This window comes from Ambystoma mexicanum, chromosome 4q, assembly GCF_040938575.1.
Source record: "Ambystoma mexicanum isolate Mex_15411 chromosome 4q, UKY_AmexF1_1, whole genome shotgun sequence".
Taxonomy (NCBI): Eukaryota; Metazoa; Chordata; class Amphibia; order Caudata; family Ambystomatidae; genus Ambystoma; species Ambystoma mexicanum.
This window is the reverse complement of record NC_090928.1, coordinates 144,185,977-144,207,698: the sequence shown is the minus strand read 5'-3', so window position 1 is coordinate 144,207,698 and position 21,722 is coordinate 144,185,977. Positions and strand designations below refer to the sequence as shown.

At 44.4% G+C, this 21,722-nt stretch overlaps 1 protein-coding gene across 2 annotated transcripts in view; it reads right to left on the bottom strand.

The window, feature by feature from the left end:
- C4QH6orf118 (chromosome 4q C6orf118 homolog) overlaps window positions 1-21,722 on the bottom strand; it is a 420,601-nt gene that overhangs the window by 189,753 nt on the left and 209,126 nt on the right. For both annotated transcript variants that reach the window (XM_069607675.1, XM_069607674.1), the window contains exons 5-6: window positions 12,546-12,670; window positions 1,790-1,845 (exon numbers count right to left, since the gene is read on the bottom strand). In XM_069607675.1, coding sequence (XP_069463776.1) covers window positions 1,790-1,845; window positions 12,546-12,670 — 181 coding nt within the window. The remainder of the gene's footprint in view (window positions 1-1,789; window positions 1,846-12,545; window positions 12,671-21,722) is intronic.

Genomic DNA, 21,722 nt, shown 5'->3' with positions numbered 1-21,722 from the left:
GAGGGCAGCCTGAAGGAAAGCTGAGTCATCCGCATAACACTGAAAGTTAGAGGAGAAGGTAGAGATCAGGTGGGCCAAAGGGGCCAAGTAGAGGTTGAAAAACCAGGGTGAGAGTATACAGCCCTCAGGAATGCCACAGGCAGAGAGAGGGGGCAGAGAGATTGGGACCAGGTTGGATCTGGGAGGGAGGAGGGGCAGTCCAAGAGGAAGGAAGTCAGTCACTCCAGGGCCTGATCCGTGATGCCCAGATTCTCACAGAGTCGATTATCATGATGGCGTTGTTGACTGTGTTGAAAGCAGAGGAAAGAAGGAGGGTGAGGACAGAAGGAATGCTGGAATCAAAGTTAGGGAGCAGATCTGCATGGGTATTCAGGAGAGCAGTTTCCATGCCTCTGGCAGCTCTGAAGCCAGACTGATGGTCAGTGAGAAAACCAACAGATCAATTGTGGAGAGTAAGCTGGGAGATGGCAAGCTTTTCCAAGAGTTTGCCCTAGAAAGGGGTGATGGAGATTGGGCAATAGTTTTCCGGGCAGGGATCAGCAGATGGCTTCTTGAGGAGTGAGTGCAGAAGGGAGTGCTTAAGGGGAGAGGGGTACGTTCCAGTGGCTAAAGAGTGATTACAAAAATCGGCCAAGGCTGGAGCGAGGGTGTCAATATGGTTCTTGATGGTTCTGGGGGAGCAGGGGAGCACCTGTTTGGATGACGCTTTCATAGATGCGACTTGTCTAGAAACCTTGTCAGGTGTTGTCAGAGAGAAAGAGGGAAAAAGAGGAGGAGAGGTAGAGATGGCCAAAGGGGGCCGAGAGAGGAAGAGGGAGAGGAAGAGGAGATAGAGGACATGATGTCCTGAGATTTAGCAGAGAAGTGAGAGGCCAGAGCCGTTCATAGGACTTTGGAGGGAACAGGAGAGGTAGAGACTGCAACCGGATCGACCAGTTACTTACATATTTTATACAGTTCGGCCTGGTGGTAGAGGCCGCGGAGATGCAGGCTTTAATGTGTGCTCTCTTCTTGATGAGTGTTATTTGCTTTGACTGGCATTTTGGTGCAACCCTCTAGGTATGTCTAAATGTGGCCTGGCATGCTTTACTGTAATGTTATTATGTGTCTACACTGGTCTACATTGTGCAGCCAGTTGGACATGTTTTCATTGTGGCATGGCATTTTTAATAGCAAAGCATTAATGTTCCTGTGCACTGTTGGTGACTTACATGTATTGGATTGGTGTTACCCTACAAAACAATTGCAAACACTGTGGCTTTATAGCCAATTTTTCTCAGAAAGTGTGCTGTATATTGTATCAAAATACATATTTATATCTTTCTCCTAGTGCAGCATACCCCTTCAGCAGCACGTTCGTGTATATTGCGCAAATGTGACAATCTAGGCCGGCCCAGAGTATGGCGCGTCCCGTGATTTGTTGCTCAGTTGGGGGGGGGGGGGACCTCAGCATGGATCGCAGGGGGGCCCCCCACATTTTGTGATACGCCACTGCCTTATGCAGCCCACCCTTAACTTCGCTTGAACCCCTTAATCTTCTAAATGAATGTTGACTTACCATTGGGTGTTCTTTGGCAAACAAGGAAAGGTTCTCCTTCCAGTAATTTCATAATTCTCAATTTTTCGTTATGTAGGATTCGAGAACATGGCTTACCAGGAAAATACTATCGCTGACCAGTTATCAAATGGCACTATTTGGGAACAGAGTGCTTTAGTAGGTTAAAACATGCAAACATCTGCTATACTTGCTTGTATTTATCTTGTTCTAGTAATCACTATTTTTACTTACCAATCTCAAGTGCAGCCGTCTCACTCTTCGAAATGGATTCCAATTCATTTCGGAGCCTGGACAGTATAGAGAAATAGTATGTTTTTATCATTCTGCAAGGGAGGTCATGTTTTTCAAATCGTTTTGTTACGAAAAACAAAATTATTCATGTATACACGCTACAGTAAGAACTCAGAAAAAACATTTCAATGACCAAAAGAGTCTGTCCATCTCCAATTTAGCAATGTAGTCCCTTTAAAGAAAAGGGATCCCCAAACGGTATAACTCACTAGCCCTTCCATTGTGAGAATGCATTGTGGGGGGGCCGGGGAGGCTTAAAGGCCCTCCACCAACACTTTGAACAATGAGAAAACATGACCCCATGGACATGTCAGCGTCCGAGTGAAGCGGATGTGAGTCCTGCTCAGAGACAGATGAACTCCATCCAGTAGAGGCGAGTGAGAAGAGGATTGATACCAAGTGAGGAAGAAACCACACTGCTTCAGAGGGACATTATGGCCTGATATTAACTATTGGCATCTTATTTCTTTGGCACAGGCTAGTGGGGCAACTGGCAGCAGAAGTGAAGGGAAATAATAGAATCCACAATGTAAGTCAGAGGTGAAGGCGAGGTGGGTGACACATGACCTGGTGCAGTGAGACCCCACTGTAGCCTGGCTGGTGCTATGGGACTACTGTGGTGGCGGTGGGGATAGGAGGTCTGGTAAGTGCCAAAACCATGGGAGGTGGGAAGACACTCATGGGGAAAAGGGGCAGAAGGATATGCAACAGGAGGGGGAGATGCAAACTCATGGGATGTTGGAGATCATTGCTCAAGCATCCCACATTTTACATATAAGGGAAGAATAAATTTGCATTGAGGGCCAGCAGGTGCGTCTATGTTCTCAGAAGTGGGGGAGCTTTCTTTGTTTCGAACAAGGCGCACAACCATGCAGACAATGACAGACGTGTGTGATGAGAAGTAAATACAAAATGTCCTAAAAAAAATGTTTAAACCTGTGCAGCAGATTTTAAGCTATATTTGAAAGCCTTACATCTTTCTTCCACAAGCAAAAGGGATAGTTTTTTTATAACTTTTTACCATCATGACTGCCAATATAGGAAAGTGCAACATACCAACATGCACATACCCTTTTGAAATAAATGTGATTGAACTGCTTTTCTTTCCTGATGTCAGTTACATATTCTAAATAATGCATTTTGTCTTAATAGGCACAACTACTGATCACGTTTCTGTTCTCTAAATTAACTATTTTATGCTGTTAAGCATATGCACTGTATATTTTCCCTGAAGAAGGCCAATGTAAAATGTTTCCAATCTGGGTGAAACATATTTTGATGTTGTTTCAGAAACGCATGTGTCAGATATGTAATCTATCACTCACTGTTTCTGTTCTCTTTATCTTCCCTATGGCTTTAAGCATGAGCTGCTGAAGTGAAGGAGCACCGGATTGGCCAGCTGCAGCAGTCAGACCCGCCATCCAATTTTGGGAAACATCTTTGGCGGGGTGTTTTCAGGCTCCTTTTTGCCTACTGCACATGTTAATCATAATTAACTATTTTTCAAAATGGCTGAGATAAAACATTTCAAAAGAGTTACTGGAATAGAAGTAATAAAATTCCTGGAGCAAGTATTCAGTAGGGAATGTTATCCAAAAGACATTATTAATTATAATGGCCCCAGTTTAGAGGGGACGATGTGAATTGGTATTCAAGGAAAAGAGGAATTAAATTGAAGTATGTGTCAAGCTACCACTCTGAGTCAAATGGATTGACAGAAATTCAATCGGGTCATGGTGGGGGCAGTAGAACAGGCATTAAATATGTGTGATGCATGGCAAGGAAATTAATTGCCGACTTCATCCATTTTGGGTCCAAGAAATGTTAAATAAGGAGGAGATAGGTGGTGATGAAATTAGGAGACGCCTCGTTAAAGGTCAAAGTAGATTTGAAGCCAGCATGCATGGTGGTTTAAAGAATAGAAGTGGGTTAGTTGTTGCTGGTGAATGGGTTTGAATAAAAAAAAGGGGATAAAGTAGAATGCACGTTTTTTTATTTCTTTTTATTTGTATTTGGTTTATTCAAAACCTTTACAAAACCATTTTAAAATATTGATACAATACAGACACAGAACAATAAATACAAAGAAATCTTCGTCACATAGAGCATTATTTTCATTTAACTTACTGTAATTGTACATTCATAACTGCTAAAATACGAGTTAGGGCTATTACCAGAGCATCGTTTTCAACCCACATGAGTCTAGCCGCAAAAAGGTTTCAGGAGAACTCAGTTTCACCAATGTTTTCATGTCCAAATATTTTGAGCCTAATGGGTTCAAAGTGAGGGCAGATGGTTACTAAATGTCTTAAAGTTTCCAGATTGGCAGCGTTGGAGCAAAATCGACAAGTCGTATTTTGTTCTATAACCATTGATTTAGCCCAATGTTTAGTGCGTTCTCTTGTTGAGAATTGATTAAATTTGAATCTCATATAAAGTGTCTGTGCTTTGTTACAGGGGAAAGCCATCACATAAGGGCACAGATGTTCCATTTTTGCACAAAACCAGCGTACTCTTTGTGTAACTTATAAGAACCTAATGAGTCAATGGTATTGGACCAGTCATGAGTACAGAGCTTCTTTTTAACACTCCCTTGTCGATTAATGAGTTCTTCTTCAGAGGCATCGATATTTACTAGCAGGGAATTCATTCTTAACCCGTATTTTAATATGGATTTGGCAGTAAACAGAGGGTCCCAAGAATGCCCCTCCTCACCTCCAGATTTATGACAAAATGAAGAGCTAGAAACGTTCGCAGCTACCCATTTTATTTCGGACGTATCCAGAGTGCACAAATGATTGACAAGTACACAGAAAGGTATCCTCTCAGCCAGCTATACAGACCGAATCCAATACACGTCTTCACAGGTATAGGAGAAGAAACATAGATCGTGGACGAAAACACCTGTATGGACAGTCTTGACTAAGTATCAAGAAACCACGATGCTGACGTCATTAGTGACACCACGACGTAGCAGCGTTAGTCATGAAGCACACTCGCAGTCCTGCACCGCATTACAAAGACACACACTCGTATACATGAAGAACATGCTTACACAGTTCTATAGCCGGAGGACAGATACATATATATACTGTCAATGCTTTTATTGTTTTTTATTAGCCAAATGTAACCGCAAGGCACAAGAGATCCTGGGCAAGCTTGCAGATGCTTACCGTATTACAACCATATGTTGTTGTAATACGCACTGTATCAGCATTAAAAAATAACCTTGCACTGTGAAAACTAGGCCTTTTTCTCCCCTTTCAGGATTCTCAAACTTAGGTGGCTTCGCCACATGTTGTTGTAATACCCACTGTATCAGTATTTAAAAATAACTTTGCACTGTGAAAACTAGGCCTTTTTCTCCCTTTTCAGGATTCTCAAACATAAGTGGCTTCTCCACATGTTGTTCTAATACGCACTGTATCAGTATTTAAAAATAACTTTGCACTGTGAAAACTAGGCCTTTTTCCTCCCCTTTCAGGATTCTCAAACTTAGGTGGCTTCTCACACGTTATAAAGTTGAGCATGTGTGAGCACTTTAACTCTGAGAATCTGTCCTATTGCCCAACTTGATTACTGCTTGCAATCTTGTCTGCCTACTCTCGCCAGTGTCTCCCCCTCTCCTTCCACCCCCCTCCTCTCCCACCTACTCTATGGTGCTCTCTGTCTCTCCTATCTTCTCTAACTGCTTCTCTATTGACTATCCTACTCTCACTAAATCTGGTAGGAAGAAGTTTAAAAAGGACATCCTGGTCTCCAACCTAGGCCTCCCTATCGCTAACACCTACACCAGTGCCTCCTCCAAGGAATCTCTCACTGATATCCTCTTTGTCGTGCCTTCACCTGACTTATGGACCCTTCATATGGTCTCTGTGCTATCTCCTTTCTCCTCTTCTCCCATTAATGGTGGGACCCTTTGGGACGCCCACCTGGCCTCCATCCATTCCTCTAAGGTCATCATTAATGTTTACTCTAATGGGACCGTCTTGGTCCAAGGCCCTCTGGCCAACCTGCACCTCTTTGATAGACGCTTCCCGCGCCTCATCAATTTCCTTTCTTCTTCTTCTGTCCCCCCTCCCCTTTCTTTGGCTATCTTGCCTTCCCCCTCCCTCTCTGACCCCTCTCGGGCTCCTTCTACATCTCCGCAGGGCGTACCTCTGATCTGTACCCCTCCCCGGAAGTCCTTCAAGGATGGCAACCTTCTCCACATTGCCACTCTTAACTCACGCTCTACTGTCAAACATTCCTCTGATATCTGCCGCCTTCTTGAAGAACTTGACCTCATAGTCCTCGGTCTCACTGAGACATGGTTCACGGCCAGCTCTGTCAGCAGCTTTGACACGCTCCTACCTGATGGCTACAAGATCCTCTCCACGCCCAGGCCCAACCGTTCTGGTGGGGGTGTAGCCCTTATCTTCCCTGAGTGGATTCCTGCCTCTGTCACTCCTACGCAGACCTACTCCTCTTTCGAATTCCTCGTCTGCAGACTCTCTCTCTCCCCTAGCCATTCCCTTGCTGTGGCTACTATCTATCGGCCACCTGGTCAGATTTCTTCCTTCCTCTCTGAGTGGACAGACCTCTCCTCCTCACTCCTGGCTTACACCACTCAACTCCTCCTCCTGGGAGACTTCAACATCCACCTGGATGCCTCCTGTCCCCCCTCTGGACTCTTTTGCGACCTCTGTGACTCTCTCTAACTCACCATTCTCCCCTCTGGCCCGACTCATTCTGCAGGGCCCACTCTCGATGTTCTGATCTCCTCAGACCTTCTCCTCTCAGTCCCCCTCTCCACTCCTCTCTCTTGTTGGAGTGATCACTTTCTCCTATCCTCCCACCTCACACTCCCTACCCCTCAGGCCAAGCCACCTCCATCACTGCCACCCACCTTCTCAGTCATCCGACCCGTGAAGCGCGTGTCAGTTGAGGCTTTCGCTGCCACCTTCTCACCCCATCCTCCCCCTTTGGCTGACTCTCACCCTGACACAGCCCTCTCCACGCTCCACTCCTCTACATCTGATACTCTTGATATCCTTGCCCCTGTCATGAGAATCCACCTGAAGCCCAAAGCCAAGTGCAACTCCTGGTATGACTCAGACCTCGGCACCCTAAAACGCAAGTGCAGGGTGGCCGAGAGGAAGTGGCATTCTTCATGTTCATCCTCTGACAAACTGGCCTGCCGCCTGCTGCAAAGGCAATACTGGCTCTATGTCCTCACCAAGAAGAGAGCTCATATCCAAGTGTGCATCTCTGCGGCATCTAACAACTCAGCTGAACTCTTTAAAATCTGCATGGAACTGGTCAATCCTGCCGCAGTCTCTACCTCTCCTGTCCCTTCCCAGGCCCTCTGAACGGCACTGGCCTCTCATTTCATTTAAAAAACTCAGGACATCCTGTCCTCACTCTCCTCCTATCACCTCCCTCCCTCTATTCCCTGCTCTTCCTCTGGCCTTCTGCAGCCACCCCCCCTCCCACCTTCTCTGCCTTTCCCCTTTTCTCCGCAGACAATGTTTATAGACAAGTCCGATCTATGAAAGTCTTGTCGAAACAGGTTCACCCCTGTTCCTCCAAAACTATCAAGGACCACATTGACTCCCTGGCTCCTGCCCTGGCTGACTTCTGTAATCACTCCTTCGCCACCGGAGTCTTCCCATCCCCCCTGAAGCACTCCCTTGTGCACCCTCTTCTTAAGAAACCCTCTGCCGACCCCTCCTGCCCGGCTAACTATCGCCCAATCTCCATCACTCCCTTCCTGGGCAAGCTCCTGGAGAAACTGTCCATCTCCCAGCCTAATCTCCACGCCGAATCTGTTGGTTGTCTTCATGACCATCAGTCTGGCTTCAGAGCTGTCAGAAGCATGGAAACTGCTCTCCTGAATATCCGTGAAGACCTGCTCTCCAACCTTGACTCCAACACCCCGTGCATCCTCATCTTGCTTGATCTCTCTTCTGCGTTTGACACTGTCAACCATGTCATCCTGCTCAACCATCTCTGTGATAACCTGGGTATTACTGGTCAGGCTCTGGCTTGGCTGACATATTTCCTCGCTGACCGACCCTCCCAGGTCCAACTTGGGTCCTTACTCTCCGATATCTTTTTGTCAACCTGTGGTGTCCCCCAGGGGTCTAACCACTCTCCCTGGCTGTTCAACCAATACCTGGCACTCCTTGCCCAATGCATCGCCGCTCTCTGCCCCAATTTTCAGTGCTATGTGGATGATACCCAGCTCATTTTCAGGCTACCCTCGGCCTCCTCCTCTCCCTCATCTCTAATTGTCTGTCTGCTATCCAAGAGTGGTGTGCCGCCAATGTCCTCTGCTTAATGCCAGTAAGACTGAGATTCTACTCATCGGCACACCCACTCCCTCCTTCCCTGCAGCTCTCTGGCCGGCCTCTCTTGGCCCTCTTCCTGCTCCCACCTGCAAGGCTAAAAATCTCGGGGTCATCTTCGACTCCACACTCTCCTTCTCTCCTCACATCTCTGACGTCTCTAAGAAGTCACACTACCAGCTGCACCTCCTCAGAGGTATTCTTCCTTTCCTCTCCTTCCCCCAGAAGCCTCACTGTCTCCAGAGCCCTGGTTCTCTCTAGGCTGGACTATTGTAACAGCCTCTATCTAAATCTGCCTGCCTCTACTCTCCGCCCTCTGCAACTTATCCAGAACAGGACTACAAGACTTGTCCTTGGCCTCAAGCCCAGGGATCGTATCTCTCCATGACTGAAATCTATGCACTGGCTCCCAGTGGCTGCGAGGATTAAGTTCAAAATCCTCTGCATTGTCCACAAGGCCTTCTGGGGCCTGGGGCAGCAATACCTTCAACTCTCTCTCCCTAAATATCTTCCTTCTCGAGCTCTTCACTCATCCGCCTCCAACTCCCTCAGGGTCAGTCGCTTCGCCAAGCAACGAGTTGGTGGTAGATCTCACTCTTCTGCAGTGGTCTACCTCTGGAACAGCCTTTCTGCCTCCCTGAAACTTGAGGAGAACCATCTCCGGTTCCGGAAGCACCTCAAAACCTTCCTTTTTGCTTCTGCCTTCTCTCCCCCTCTACCTGCTGAATTCCTGGCTGTTCCTGCACTGGTTCCTGGCCACCCTTCTGATTTCGGGCCCAGGCCCCGCCAGATGCACACCTGCACTGCCTCCCTGGCAACCGTTGCACATGGGGACTGTTTTCTGTATCCCTTACAGTCCCCCTACCAGCACTTATGTCTGCACTTACCTTGCACTTGCCACCTTTTGGCCGTTTTACTATCTTACTTATTCTACTATCCCATGTACTGCACTTTCCCCTCTCCCTTCCCCCTCACACTTTTCCCTTTCCCCCTTCCCATGCACTTGCGCGATCTGAATGACACCTGGCCTAGTAAGATCGCTGTCTGTCTTCCCTTGTTCCCCCTCCCTTGCCTCGTTGCGCATAGAAACACTTGTGTATAGGCGCGTTAAAAATGTCATATCATATCATATCATATTATATTATATGTGACAAACGTATAGAGTATCTATAATAAAATGAACAAGTAGAAATCATATTATACGTTTAAGGAAAATTAAAGAAGGCCCCAAAGACGAGGAGAGCAGATTAGGCTGCACAGAGCACGAAAGCAGACTCACAGTCAAGGTCAGAGATACGCAGACACATTCCAATCTCAGATGACTAGGGGAACAGCTGCAGAGAAACTGAATAATTCCTCATAAATACAAGTTGAAAAGCTCGATTATGTGATCCCTAAGCACATAGTACAGCCAGACAAGACAATGGGCATTCACCCATGGTGGGAAAGCAGAGACAATCCCAGCAAGTCAAATGCAGACGGCAACAAGTGTTGCAACGAAAGGAGCGCACTCTCATAGGCAAAGGTGGTACACACAAGTTACAATACAGACACATAATCGTTCACATCAACTTTAAGAGGTGCACAGAGGACTGAGAACCGAATTGAGTCCCAGGCCTGGGAAGATCAGCTCTAACCATTCACAGCTTAGAAAGTCAGGAGTGGGTGGCAAGGGGCATGAGCCAATGGTAAGCCCACTACTCTGAAACAATGTAATAGATAGTTTCTTGAGGACGGGACAGGCCGGCCACGGTTGCCAGTGAATTCGTCGAAAAAAATTGGTCGACCAGACAAATGGTCGAATCAAATTGGTCGAAAACCATTTCGTCGAATTTTTTTTTTTTTCTATTTTAACCCTTTTTTTTTTTTTTTTTGGGGGGGTCCCCCCCCCAACCCCCTTTTTTTCTCTTAAAACCCATTTTTTTAACAAAACGAAAACCCAAAAATAAATATATAAATAAAAAAATTTTTTCGACGAAATGGTTTTCGACCAAATTGCGTCGACCAAATTGCAGTCGACCAGTTTTTTTTCGACGAGTTGACTGGACACCGCCGGCCACCTGACATGCAAGGGCCAGTAAAATAACCTCTACAGAGTTCCTCTATAGGCAGTAGTACTCTCAATACCCAATCCCCAGCAATGATAGGTTTTTCGGGGAAGAGCCCAGGTGATGATGCCACACATGGACAAAACTGGACCGCACACCATGGAGAGCTGAGATGTACTGCACAATTCCTATTTTCTTGTATTGATCCCTGTTGGTTTTATTTACAAAAACCGCAGTTCTAACTTGCCATTGGCTGAGTCCTCTGTTTATTCTGAGGAGGGTGTTGGGCCCTCGAAGTCAGGCAGACCCCCGCTGGCATACCTGGGAGTCCCACCCAACAGGATCATTTTCCTTTAACATTCCATCCAAGTCCTCATATAATGAGTTAGAGGGCAGATCTAGGAACTTGGAATAGTTAAGTAGGAGTCTCCAGAGAAGTTGTGACGATAAGGAGACAAGCCCCAGCTTGTGCCTAATGATTACATTGGGTAGAGAGCATGAGAACCCAAGCACTTCCTTCCAGAGGCGACCCTGAAGACTATTCAGGTAGTCCCCCATGTTATGTCATGAAGGCACATGTCAAGCCCATAGAGTAGAATCAGTTCAACCTTAGAGACATAATATCTAATTACTGGTAACAAGGAAAATGTACAAAGCTTGCTAAAAAGACACTTCACCTGAGACACCAAAGGTCGCACCTTGCTGATGAGAGACTCTTTCCACATGTTTAGGGAAAAGGAGTAGCACAAATTACATCCAAGGTATCGCAAATTCATAACACGCTCTATTTGTCCTGATCCCAAAGTCCAAACAAAAGTTTGTATTCTTTTGGCCACTGAGAAAAACAAAATTTTAGATTTATGAGCATTAGCCTGTAAGTTATTTACTGTAGCGTATTGCACAAAGGGATGAAGTTTGGCCTGCAGACCAATGGGAGTTCTATAAAAATAAATCTAATAATCAGCAAAGGCTAACCAGTGGAGTCTCAAACTGCCTACTCTGACAGGAGTTATTTTTTTCGATCTTACCAAATTTCGTCCATATCACACATATAGAGATTGAACAGGGTAGCAGCCATATTACACCCCTTGTTTGACACCCGTATGTGTTCGAATGGAGCAGGTCAACGATCCCTCTACACTGGCACGAATTCTATATGATGCCTCCCGATGTAGCATAGATACCAGTTGAACCATGTGTATAGGTATGCCATATCTCAGCAGGTTTTGCCACAGAATTGCTCTTCTAACACAGTTGAACGCCTAACGCGAATCCAAGCTCAAGGATCCAAAAAAGGTGGTGAAAGTGTTTCCTAGAGTAGCCAGGTTACAAGATAGTTATATTTGGAATCTCAACAGAGTTGTGAAGTGAAAAGAAGGAAAGAGGTCATGCAAGGGACTTAAAGACAAATAAAAACGGTGGGCGTGGTGAGATATTGTAGATCAAAACATCACGCGTCCCGCAAGATTGGAAGTTAAAGAAAGGGGCAATGAAAATGAAATTGGAGCTGAGGTGTTGGAAGAAGAAGGAGTTATGGAAGCAATTAACAAGCACCAGGATGTAAGTGGGGGTGTTAATGTTGATGGAAGGAACAGGATGAGGAGAGAGAAGAGACTACCAGGAAAGTTTAACGATTTTGCAATGACCTAAATGTGCATCAAACTCCTTTATTTCATATTAACTTGTAGAATTTAGTTATGTTGTTCATTTGACCACCTTGTTTTATGTTAATTCTTTTAGATTAAGCTTCCGTGTATGCATCTATTATATAAAGGGGGAGGTGGTGTTGTATTTGTGTTTGCTTATATTAGTTGTTAGTTGAAGGGCATTGGAGCAGACATGTCAACAGGGGTACAATAGTTATAATTATAATTGTTCTTTTATAACACGCTTAATACCCGAGACCAGTTTCTAAGCTTGAGACCGGGATTCAAAGAAGAGGAGTGAGGTACGGAGGTTGGTGAAGTAAGGACAGGAGTGGGGCCATGGATGTCCAAGTCTCTTCGTGTGTATGGTAAAATAAACAGTTAAAAGGACTCACTTTCGGTCAAGCTTGGTCCCTGCAAGCACACAACATATACATTTTGTTTTAAGGTCTGTTTAGATAACTACCACATCAGTCAACACAATGTTTAACTTACAAAAACATGCTTTGTAGAGATCAAAGAATAACTTTGAACTAATAGGCCTTACTGAAAGTATGGTTTCAATAACATGTTTGAGGACTTGTAGGTTTCCTCAGATATATTTTTTGTGTGGGAATTTAAGAGCAACCTCAAAATGAATCTTTGGCATCACTCAGTGGGTGATAATACTCACTGTTCATTTTTCTCTAAGGCAGCAATTGCTTCTTTTTCCAACTTTGTCACATCCTCCTTGGCTTGTAACAGGTCACTTGACATCACAGGTCTTGTTCTCATTGTTTTCATTTGCTTCAATAAAATCTGAAAAGTGACACAAGATGGCACGCATTCAAATACCTATTAATTTGGCATTCTAAAGAACACATGAGTTGTTAATCTATTTCTAATTGTTTAGTTTTGGGTATTAGGTGGTGATAAAGCTCCACCTATAAGCTGACATGTTTGCATTAGAGTACAGCTGGAAAGGAGGTGGGATATGAGGAGGGACACAAAGCGTGCAGGTGTTGTTTGGTTATTTATCAACCCATTGATTGCCCATGGGTATGCTAATCATTATGGCTATTCCCAGCCAAAACCCATCTTCCTGAGATCTATTCTTTATCAATAAGTTACATCAAACGTTTTGCTCAAAGTCCTTATCTGTGTTAATTCCAAGCAGTCTTCTGAGCGTTAATGGCTTGATTGCAGTTATAAATGGGCTACTGGTTTAATATAAATGTCTTAAGCAAGTTTGCCTTCAGCCACTTGATTTTATAAGCAGGATGCATGTCCTTCACTGAAGTTCTATTAATAACAAGCATTGGTAAAGCCAACCGTTTTGGTTTGTGTAACGGAATTACATAGGCATTTGCCAGACACTGCTATTATATGCCCAGGAACTTGCACTATTCTCTAGCTGCAACAAATAATGGCCAGTTAATATGATTACAGCAGCACATGGCAAATGCATACCCCGTGTCTACACAAAAGCCAAAACTGTTGGCATTGCCAATGCTTAATCAGGTGGATTTCTTTCAAGTCTTTAGTAGCCACATTCTAATATATTTGAGTGGTGCCAAATGGCTCAAATCTGTGTCTTTATCTAGAACTAGTCTGCTTTACTGAAAGCTTTTTTAAAAAAGATTTCCCCAAATCTGGGCAAGAAAAATAGGGTAGATTGCGTTTCTTTAGGCACAACCCTGAATGCAAATTACTGGCCGAATTGTGGGGGGTTTTTGTCATCAAAAGCTCTCCTATTCAAAAAAACATTCCCAGATCAAAAATTACATTGATCCCATTTTGCTGCAAATTCTATTTTATTGTTGTATGCCAAAAGTCAATTCTAATCTAATATGGAATTTTACGGTACTACTACACACTTATTTTATAATCCTGTTTACTTAATATAAGCCAGATATTCCCAAGAATCCAGATCAAAATCCTGCTTGTCAAAGGGGAAATATTGTATTCATGGAGAAATTCACTGTGACCTCAGGCTCCACCTGTATGAAGCTGCTATTTTAAATACAATGGAGGGTGACATCTCACAATTCCCCTGAACATCCCTTGGAATAAACATGGGGGGGGCAAGACTGTACAGTACCACCACCTGTGGTGTGATGATGGTCACGAGGTGGGGTGGGTAAGTGTCATTGGTCAACCCAACCATGCTCTGGTGGGGAGGCATGGGCCCGCTGCATGATGCCAAAATATGGTGCTACACCTTGAAGGGCTTTGGCTTGGGGAGATCGCTTGGGGGCAACGTGCTCGCCTTGGAATCAAGACGACACAGAGCAACACAGGTTCGATCCCCAGGTCCATGCTTAGAAACCTCTGGGTACAAGGGTAAAAGGAGTGGAGGAACATTAGTTTGGCCGAGGGTGAGACCCCTCACCCTCTTTTATCTCCGTAATTTCCAACCTGCATGCTCTGAGGTATCTTGTAAATTAGTGGCATGTTACAAAATACTAAATAAATACATGTCTTTCTGAAAGGTAAATAAAGCTAACACATTATTCAAGGCTCATGTAATCGCACTACATAAGCCAGAAATTCCCAAGAATTCAGAAAAAAAGACATGCCTCTCCTGGGAAAAACTCTTCCTTCACAGAACACATTTCACCTGATTCGCCATCTCCACCTTGACAACCTGGTATATTTTATGATGGCTAGCTCTTTATTAAATTAATCACATTTTTTCTTTCAATCAGGGCATCTGATTTTCACATTGTGTCCCTTTTTGTTCTTCTTCCAGTAAGCAATGTTTTATATTGTTTCTATTGAGCCTCTCACCACGGTGTTCTCTCATATTGTGGTGTCCCGTTATTAAGATATTCTCCCTATAAAACTGATCGACTCTTATTCTCTTTACCAATGTACATGTTGTGTTGTTATTTCATCTGGCAATTGTTTTTTTTATTTTTTACATTTTTTATTTGTATTGGCTGAATTAAATCAACCTTTCAAATATAGAATACAAAAAAGGTAAATCAAAAATGTTTACAAAGTATACATAATACATACAAATACAATTGATATACACATACATACCAAATATAATAAAATCAATTTAACACTCCTTGCCATTGTGACTTAACTCAAAGCTTCATAACATAACCAAATTATTTTACATAATTCAGGTCAGCTGGTAGCAATTAAGATTTTTCTGCAGTGTCTAACTTTAAGCTTAACAGGAATTTAACAGCGGCAATTTGAAGTGGTAAGTTACATGATCCCAAAATTAGTGACCAACAATCCTGTGGGTCCACAAGATTCAAATATTTACAGTGTCTTGCAAAATGTGTTTCTTTTGCTGGTCGAAGTATACAACATTCTGTAAACCAATGTTTCTGGAATGTCTATTTTCTGACAGAATTGACAGAAATTATTTGGATCAGGTAGAAGTTTGCACTTTGCTTGAATGCCTCTAGTATTCCATAGGTTAAAGCGCAAACGTAATATACCATCCCGAATTTTGTGAGAGGGGCCACGAACCAGATATGAGGGCAGAATTTGCAATTTTTTGTGTGGGAAACGGCACCTGTTTCATCTTTGTATGAGAGGCAAATTGCTCTGGTTTCCATCCAATCAAATTCAAACAACTTGAATTTTGCTTTATCTGGGTTATTGAGTAGCAAATCTAATGACATTTCTGCCGAGATTAGCAAGTGATAGACCTTCGAAAGCCACATTTTAATAAACATATGACTTGTGGAAAAAATATAATTGGTTAAGGTGTTCAACATAACATTGAGCTGAGTTGAAAGTAAACATTTCCTGAACAGGGAACACAAGCGCCAATTATATATGGCCTGGAGAGACACTAGGACTAATCCGTATCTTATCCAGGAAACAGGTTTGCATTGTGGGAGATGTAAAATCTGACGCCAAAATTTGGCTTCCCATTTTGTGAACTGAAAGGAGGAATTGACATGCAGTGTTTCTAAACCATATTGTAATGCTGGGATTATCTTCATATTCCAACAGTGCAATGCTGGCATGACTGAGAATTTTCCGTATTTATACATGATAAGGCGTGCTTGCGAGATGGCTGTAGCAAGTCTGGTCTCAACACGGTCTAAATGACCCTTCGCTCTAGGAGAGCCCTCAAATAACATTCCTAGGTACGTGTATTCTGGGACCATTTATATCACAGACTGATTAAATTTCCAAGCATATTTCAATGGACCAACTCGTCTGGGCGAGCAGGAAACAATTTGCATTTTGAGTAGATTGATTTTTTGTTCATTCACCATAGTGTAGCTGCATAATGCATCTAAAAGACGCTGCAGACCTAATTGAGTTTTTGAAATAAGCACTATATCGTCTGCGTACATGAGTGTTTGAATTACCTGATTATTAAGTTTGGGTGAGTCTGAAACAATATTGGTGAAAAATAATCTAACATCCTGAATGAAGTTATTAAAGATCGCAGATGCCAATAAGCAACCTTGTTTTAAGCCGTTTGCAGTATTAATTTGCTCAGATAATGAACCATCTAAGGATAAGCAGACTCGAATAGAGGTGTTTTAGTGTAAGGAATGAATGATATCATACAACATTGGCGGACATTGATCTTTGCGGAGCTTTGATAGAAGTAGGAAGCGACTAACCGAGTCAAAAGCTGCATTAAGATCTACAAAGGCAAAAAAACACCTGTTGCTTGAGCATGTGGCATTGCAATTTGATGGCATTTAAGGCTAAAAGGTTTATATTTGTGCCCATTCCAGCCACAAACCCTGTTTGGTGGGGGTCACGCAAATTACCTTTCATAGTCCAAGCATTGAATTCACCTAGTATTATTTTGGTGAATATCTTGCCTGGTGCATCCAGCATTGCATTGGGCCGGTAGTTGGCAGGCAGACTACGATCTCCTTTTTTAAAAATCGGTACAACAATGGAGGTTTTCCATGAGGGCGGAATGAGGCGTGATCTTAATACACCACAAAAAATTGTATACAGAATGTTTGCCCATTCAACAGGATGCGTTTTAAACATAAAATTAGACAACCCATCTGGACCCATCGCCCTAGAGGAACTAGCCTGCATTATGATGCCTTGTATGATGTCAGGAGAGATCTCTAAATGCCATGCCGACGTGGAAATATACTCGAATGAAGTCCCTGCAAAATCTGAATCAGCATACAAGGTTGAGAAATGTTTAATCCAACATGCTTCATGGACACCATTAATTTGTGAGTCTCCTTGGAGATGAATTCAATGATTATTTAACAATTTCCACATTCTAGAAGAATTTTAGTTGGCCATTGTGCTTGCCATGGATTCACCATCTTGCTGAAATTGGGAGGATTTCCAGCTTCTCAGACAATTTTTATATCGACATTTAGCTGTTCGTAAGTGTGACCAGCGATGTGGATGGTTAGACTTTAAAAGGTCTTTCTTAACTTGTTTAAACTCAGCTTTGAGACGCTGCGTGTCTGCATCAAAAGAGTGGTGATGGTGAACTCTATTATGACGGGATATTGTGACAGTTTTGGCAAATGATTGTAATAAATCTGAGTACTGCCTTTTATTGGATTCATTGGCATTATATTCAATTTCATTCTCAAAGGCCAATAAAGAGGACACGTTCCAACAATCATTGCTAGTGTTGACCTGAACCTATCCCAAGCCACTCTCACTAGTTCTGAATCTCATTTAGCGAATGAAAGTCATTTTTAGCATTTTCCCATTCACTGCAAATCACACTCAAAAGCATTTTGACCTGTTTTTAAAGAATTCCTGTTCTCTCTAACCTTGCTGGGGGGAAGTGGGATTGAAACTGCAATTGTGGATTGATATTCCTGATACCTGTGTGCCCTCATTCCATCTCTTCATATTGCATAGTGGGGGGAGTGAGTAGTAACAGGGGAAAGAGTGATCATATTGTCTTTCGATTGAAGTCATATCAAGTTTTATTTCTGTGTTGCATTTCTTCCTATCATTGCAATCTCTTGAACCCATACAAAGTATTCTCTGCTACATTATTCTTCCTATTCTTACTCCTAATTGATTAAAGAGATTGTTGATATTGCAATATTACCCATTGCTGATCATTGTTCATATTCATAAGTGTGATATTCTGATATTATCCATATTTATAAATGTGTGATATATATTGTTCAATTCTTTAAATAAATCTTTTAATTTGCAAAACAAACCTATTTCTTGGTTCAGTGAGACCGGGGGAATTCAAAGAGAGGGGCGTTATATAAGGGTACATCATCCAGAATTAAAAGAACTTTGACATAAAAATAAATAAATAAGGGTTTCCATTGGGCATCCCATACTAGGCATTGACTTACTTTCAGTGCCGGATTGAAATCATTTACAGATTGGGGGCTCGTGGCCGGGATTTCTGGATTAGATCTACCATTTGTACAGCTTAAAACAGTGTGCTAACTAATAGGATACATAAATCCTGTTGGGCTAACACACTGTATTACACTGTAAAAGCACCCCTCAAAAGGGAACGCTCTAAGGAAACGGTCTGTTTTGCAAAATAAAATAAAAAACTTCTGTAAATCAGGAAGGAAATCAATATTTCCAAAATGGCGACATTGGTAGACATCAAAATAGCTAGAGAATACCTTTTACATAAGTTATTTGTGAGAGGTGAGTGGACTGAGCAGGACCAGAATGTGTGGTTGCAGGCAATCACGCAACAGATCACTGCAACTGGGTTAGATATCTGAAGAGATCAGGGTCCCTTACATGTGGCCCTGAGTGAACTATATATGGCTCCTAAGGCCAAGGATGAGCAAAATAGGATTGCCAAGATAGCGGCATATTTATATTTTTCTATGGGAGGACAGGACAAATATGCTGAAGGCCAAGATCTGGCAAGTAGGCAACTGATGGCATTAGAAAAGGCCCAATCTGATCTGGACTCTTCTGAGCAGAGGCTGCAGAAGAGCCAGGAGTCCGAAAATGAAAGCAGGCAGTACAGAATTAAAATAAAAGAGGATATGGGTATCCTGCAACAGGAAAAGGCAGAACAGGATACCAGAATGCTGGCCTTGCAGAAGGAGTACCAAGAAAGTGTGGACTCTCTACTGCAGAGCCAGAAAAAGCTGGAGCAACAACTGGATTTCAACAGGGCATGCGCAGAGCAGGTAGTCACCCTGCAAAGCCACCAAGATAGAGAGAAGGCAGAGAGCAACAAATTAATTCTGAAAGACCTGGATACCCAGGCAGAGTTTGATGAAGAGCACCAGAAAGCTGGTGCTCTTCAAAGACAGAGGGACGACCTGGCAGTACAGAGGCAGGCTCTTGCTCAGGAAAGGGACACCTTAAACCAGGAAGTCTGTCACTTAAAAGGGAAACTGGAAGAAAATCACCTGTCCCTCCAGGGACTGGGTGACCACCAAAAAGAGCATGATAGATTGTTAGAGCACACCAGGAGGGTGGAAGATGCTCTGGCAAGAAAGGAGCAGGCCAGTAGGGACGGGACTCAGGAGATAACCCTCCTGCAGCAAAGACTGGCCCAGTACTCAAAAGCAACCCAGGAAGCACAGAGAGAAAATGAGGCTCTCTGTGAGAATAATGACAAGCTCCACAGGCAGGTAGCCATGCAAGAGAGACTGATAGAGACTAGTAAGGCCTTGATTGAGGAACGGAAAGCTCAGGTTCTTGCATGGCAACAGGGAGCAGGGGCTGATAGAGATGAGGTTCGCTGAGAAAGGGAAACACCTGAGCATAACCTCAGGAACCCTAGTACCAGAAGCCTTCATCTCTCCCAGTCCCTGGACTCTGCCACCCCCATGTCCACTGGCGCACATGAGCCCAGGGCCACGGGGATGGCAGATTACTATTCAGTCAGAAGTATGGGGCTCATAGGCCAGTACCTCCCAGGAATGGATGGGCGGGCACCTGGGTATGGGTACCCTAGTACTGTGAAGTTTAGTGGGGAACTAGTCTCAAGAGAGACTGATAGAGACTAGTAAGGCCTTGATTGAGGAACGGAAAGCTCAGGTTCTTGCATGGCAACAGGGAGCAGGGGCTGATAGAGATGAGGTTCGCTGGGAAAGGGAAACACCTGAGCATAACCTCAGGAACCCTAGTACCAGAGGCCTTCATCTCTCCCAGTCCCTGGACTCTGCCACCCCCATGTCCACTGGCGCACATGAGCCCAGGGCCACGGGGATGGCAGATTACTATTCAGTCAGAAGTATGGGGCTCATAGGCCAGTACCTCCCAGGAATGGATGGGCGGGCACCTGGGTATGGGTACCCAAGTACTGTGAAGTTTAGTGGGGAACTCCAGGAGAGTAGGCCCACAAAGGGCATCCTAAAAACCTCTACCCAGCTAGGACAGTGGGGGTGGGAGGGTACCCATCAAATCCTGGCAGCAAGGAGGAATCAGAAGACTCCTCTGAGCATCCCAGGACACAGGAGACTAGGTCCCCACATTCTGCCAGCCATTCCCAGGCTCGCAGAATCCGGGAGAACCTAGAAGATCAGATGGGCACCTCTGGGAGCAGTGCCTCTGAGTCAGAGGATGAATGGACCAGGGTTACTGTTATCCGCCGCTGTCGCGGTTGGCGGCTTCTTCCGCGTTATAGGTGGCGGCACAAGGGCAGTGTGTTCTAGTCCTCTTTCTATGGTCATCAAACACGGATCAGCCTTGTGGGCGGAACCTGCCGGGAGTTTAAAAGCCTCCATTCTCCCGGCAGACTCCGCGTTGCAACCCGGTTCGGAAGTTTCTCTTCCGGGTTATTCGCTCCCGAGGCTTGGCGCTTCGTATTCTGTTGCATCCCTACCTCGCTTCTCTGCTCCTGCTACGCGTTCCGCGTGAAGCCCTTCTCTCTTCTTCTAACTTTTCTTCCCGCCTTCGGCGTTCCTCCAGTATTTCCCAGGTCCTAGTTTCCCCCTCCAGACCTGCCTCTCCTCGCCTTACCTCTGACTTTCTGGCTCCTGTTTTCTCTGCTGGGCTTCTCGGTCCTCCAGTTCTGTTGTTTCCTTTTCTTCTTCCCATCTGTTCTTCCCCGGAGATCACCGTGCGACCACACCCGTGCCGGCAGTCCTCTCAGTCCTCTCAGCATCCTCCTCTGCCAATGTTGCTCCTTCTCTTCACTTCTCTCCAAGTACCTCCTCGTGCAACACGTCATCTGCATCATCGCCTGTCCGCTCAGCTACTGTTGGCACCTACAGAGAAAAAGGAAGAGGTTCCAAGTGCTACGAAGGGTTTATTCTTCCCTGTTGGGTTTTCCCTTCTTCCGGCTTGATTACGTTAAGGGGGCCATGGAACTGCTGTTCCCTAGCGGTAACTGTGGCTTCCTTCCATGACAAGCACATCCACCCAAGAAGGGAGAGGAATTACTTGGCCAGGCGAAACGTACAGTCTACGGATAACGATTCCAGAAGCTCATATGAGGAGAGTCCAAAGGGTGGGGAAGAGGAGGGAACCAAAGGAGCTGAACAACCACAGTTACCCGAACTAAGAAGGCCAATAAGGCAAAAAGGGCCTTGCTTAAGGACCCCCTGAAACAGATCAAGGCAATAAGGAGCGTCATCACGCCTTATCATAAGAACGCTAAGTATTCTGTTTGGGAGCACTTAGAGCTCTTTGAGCAGATGATGGAAACTTTCCATTTGAAAGACAGTAGTAGCTGCATTCAGTATGTGAAATGGACATTCTCATCAGAATACTCCAGTTTCTTTGCAGGGCTGGAGGACCAAAATCATTCAAGATGGTCCACATATAGGGCGGCCATCTTGAAGCATTTTTCTGTTCACAGAAATCCTCAAGAGTCTTGCAAGGCAGCCTACAACTTGCAATGTGGGGAGGATCCGGCCCCACAAGAATGTGTGCAGGAGTTAAAGCGTCCCTTTGCGCAGACTACCAGAAGGGTGCGCACGGACAGCAAAGAATT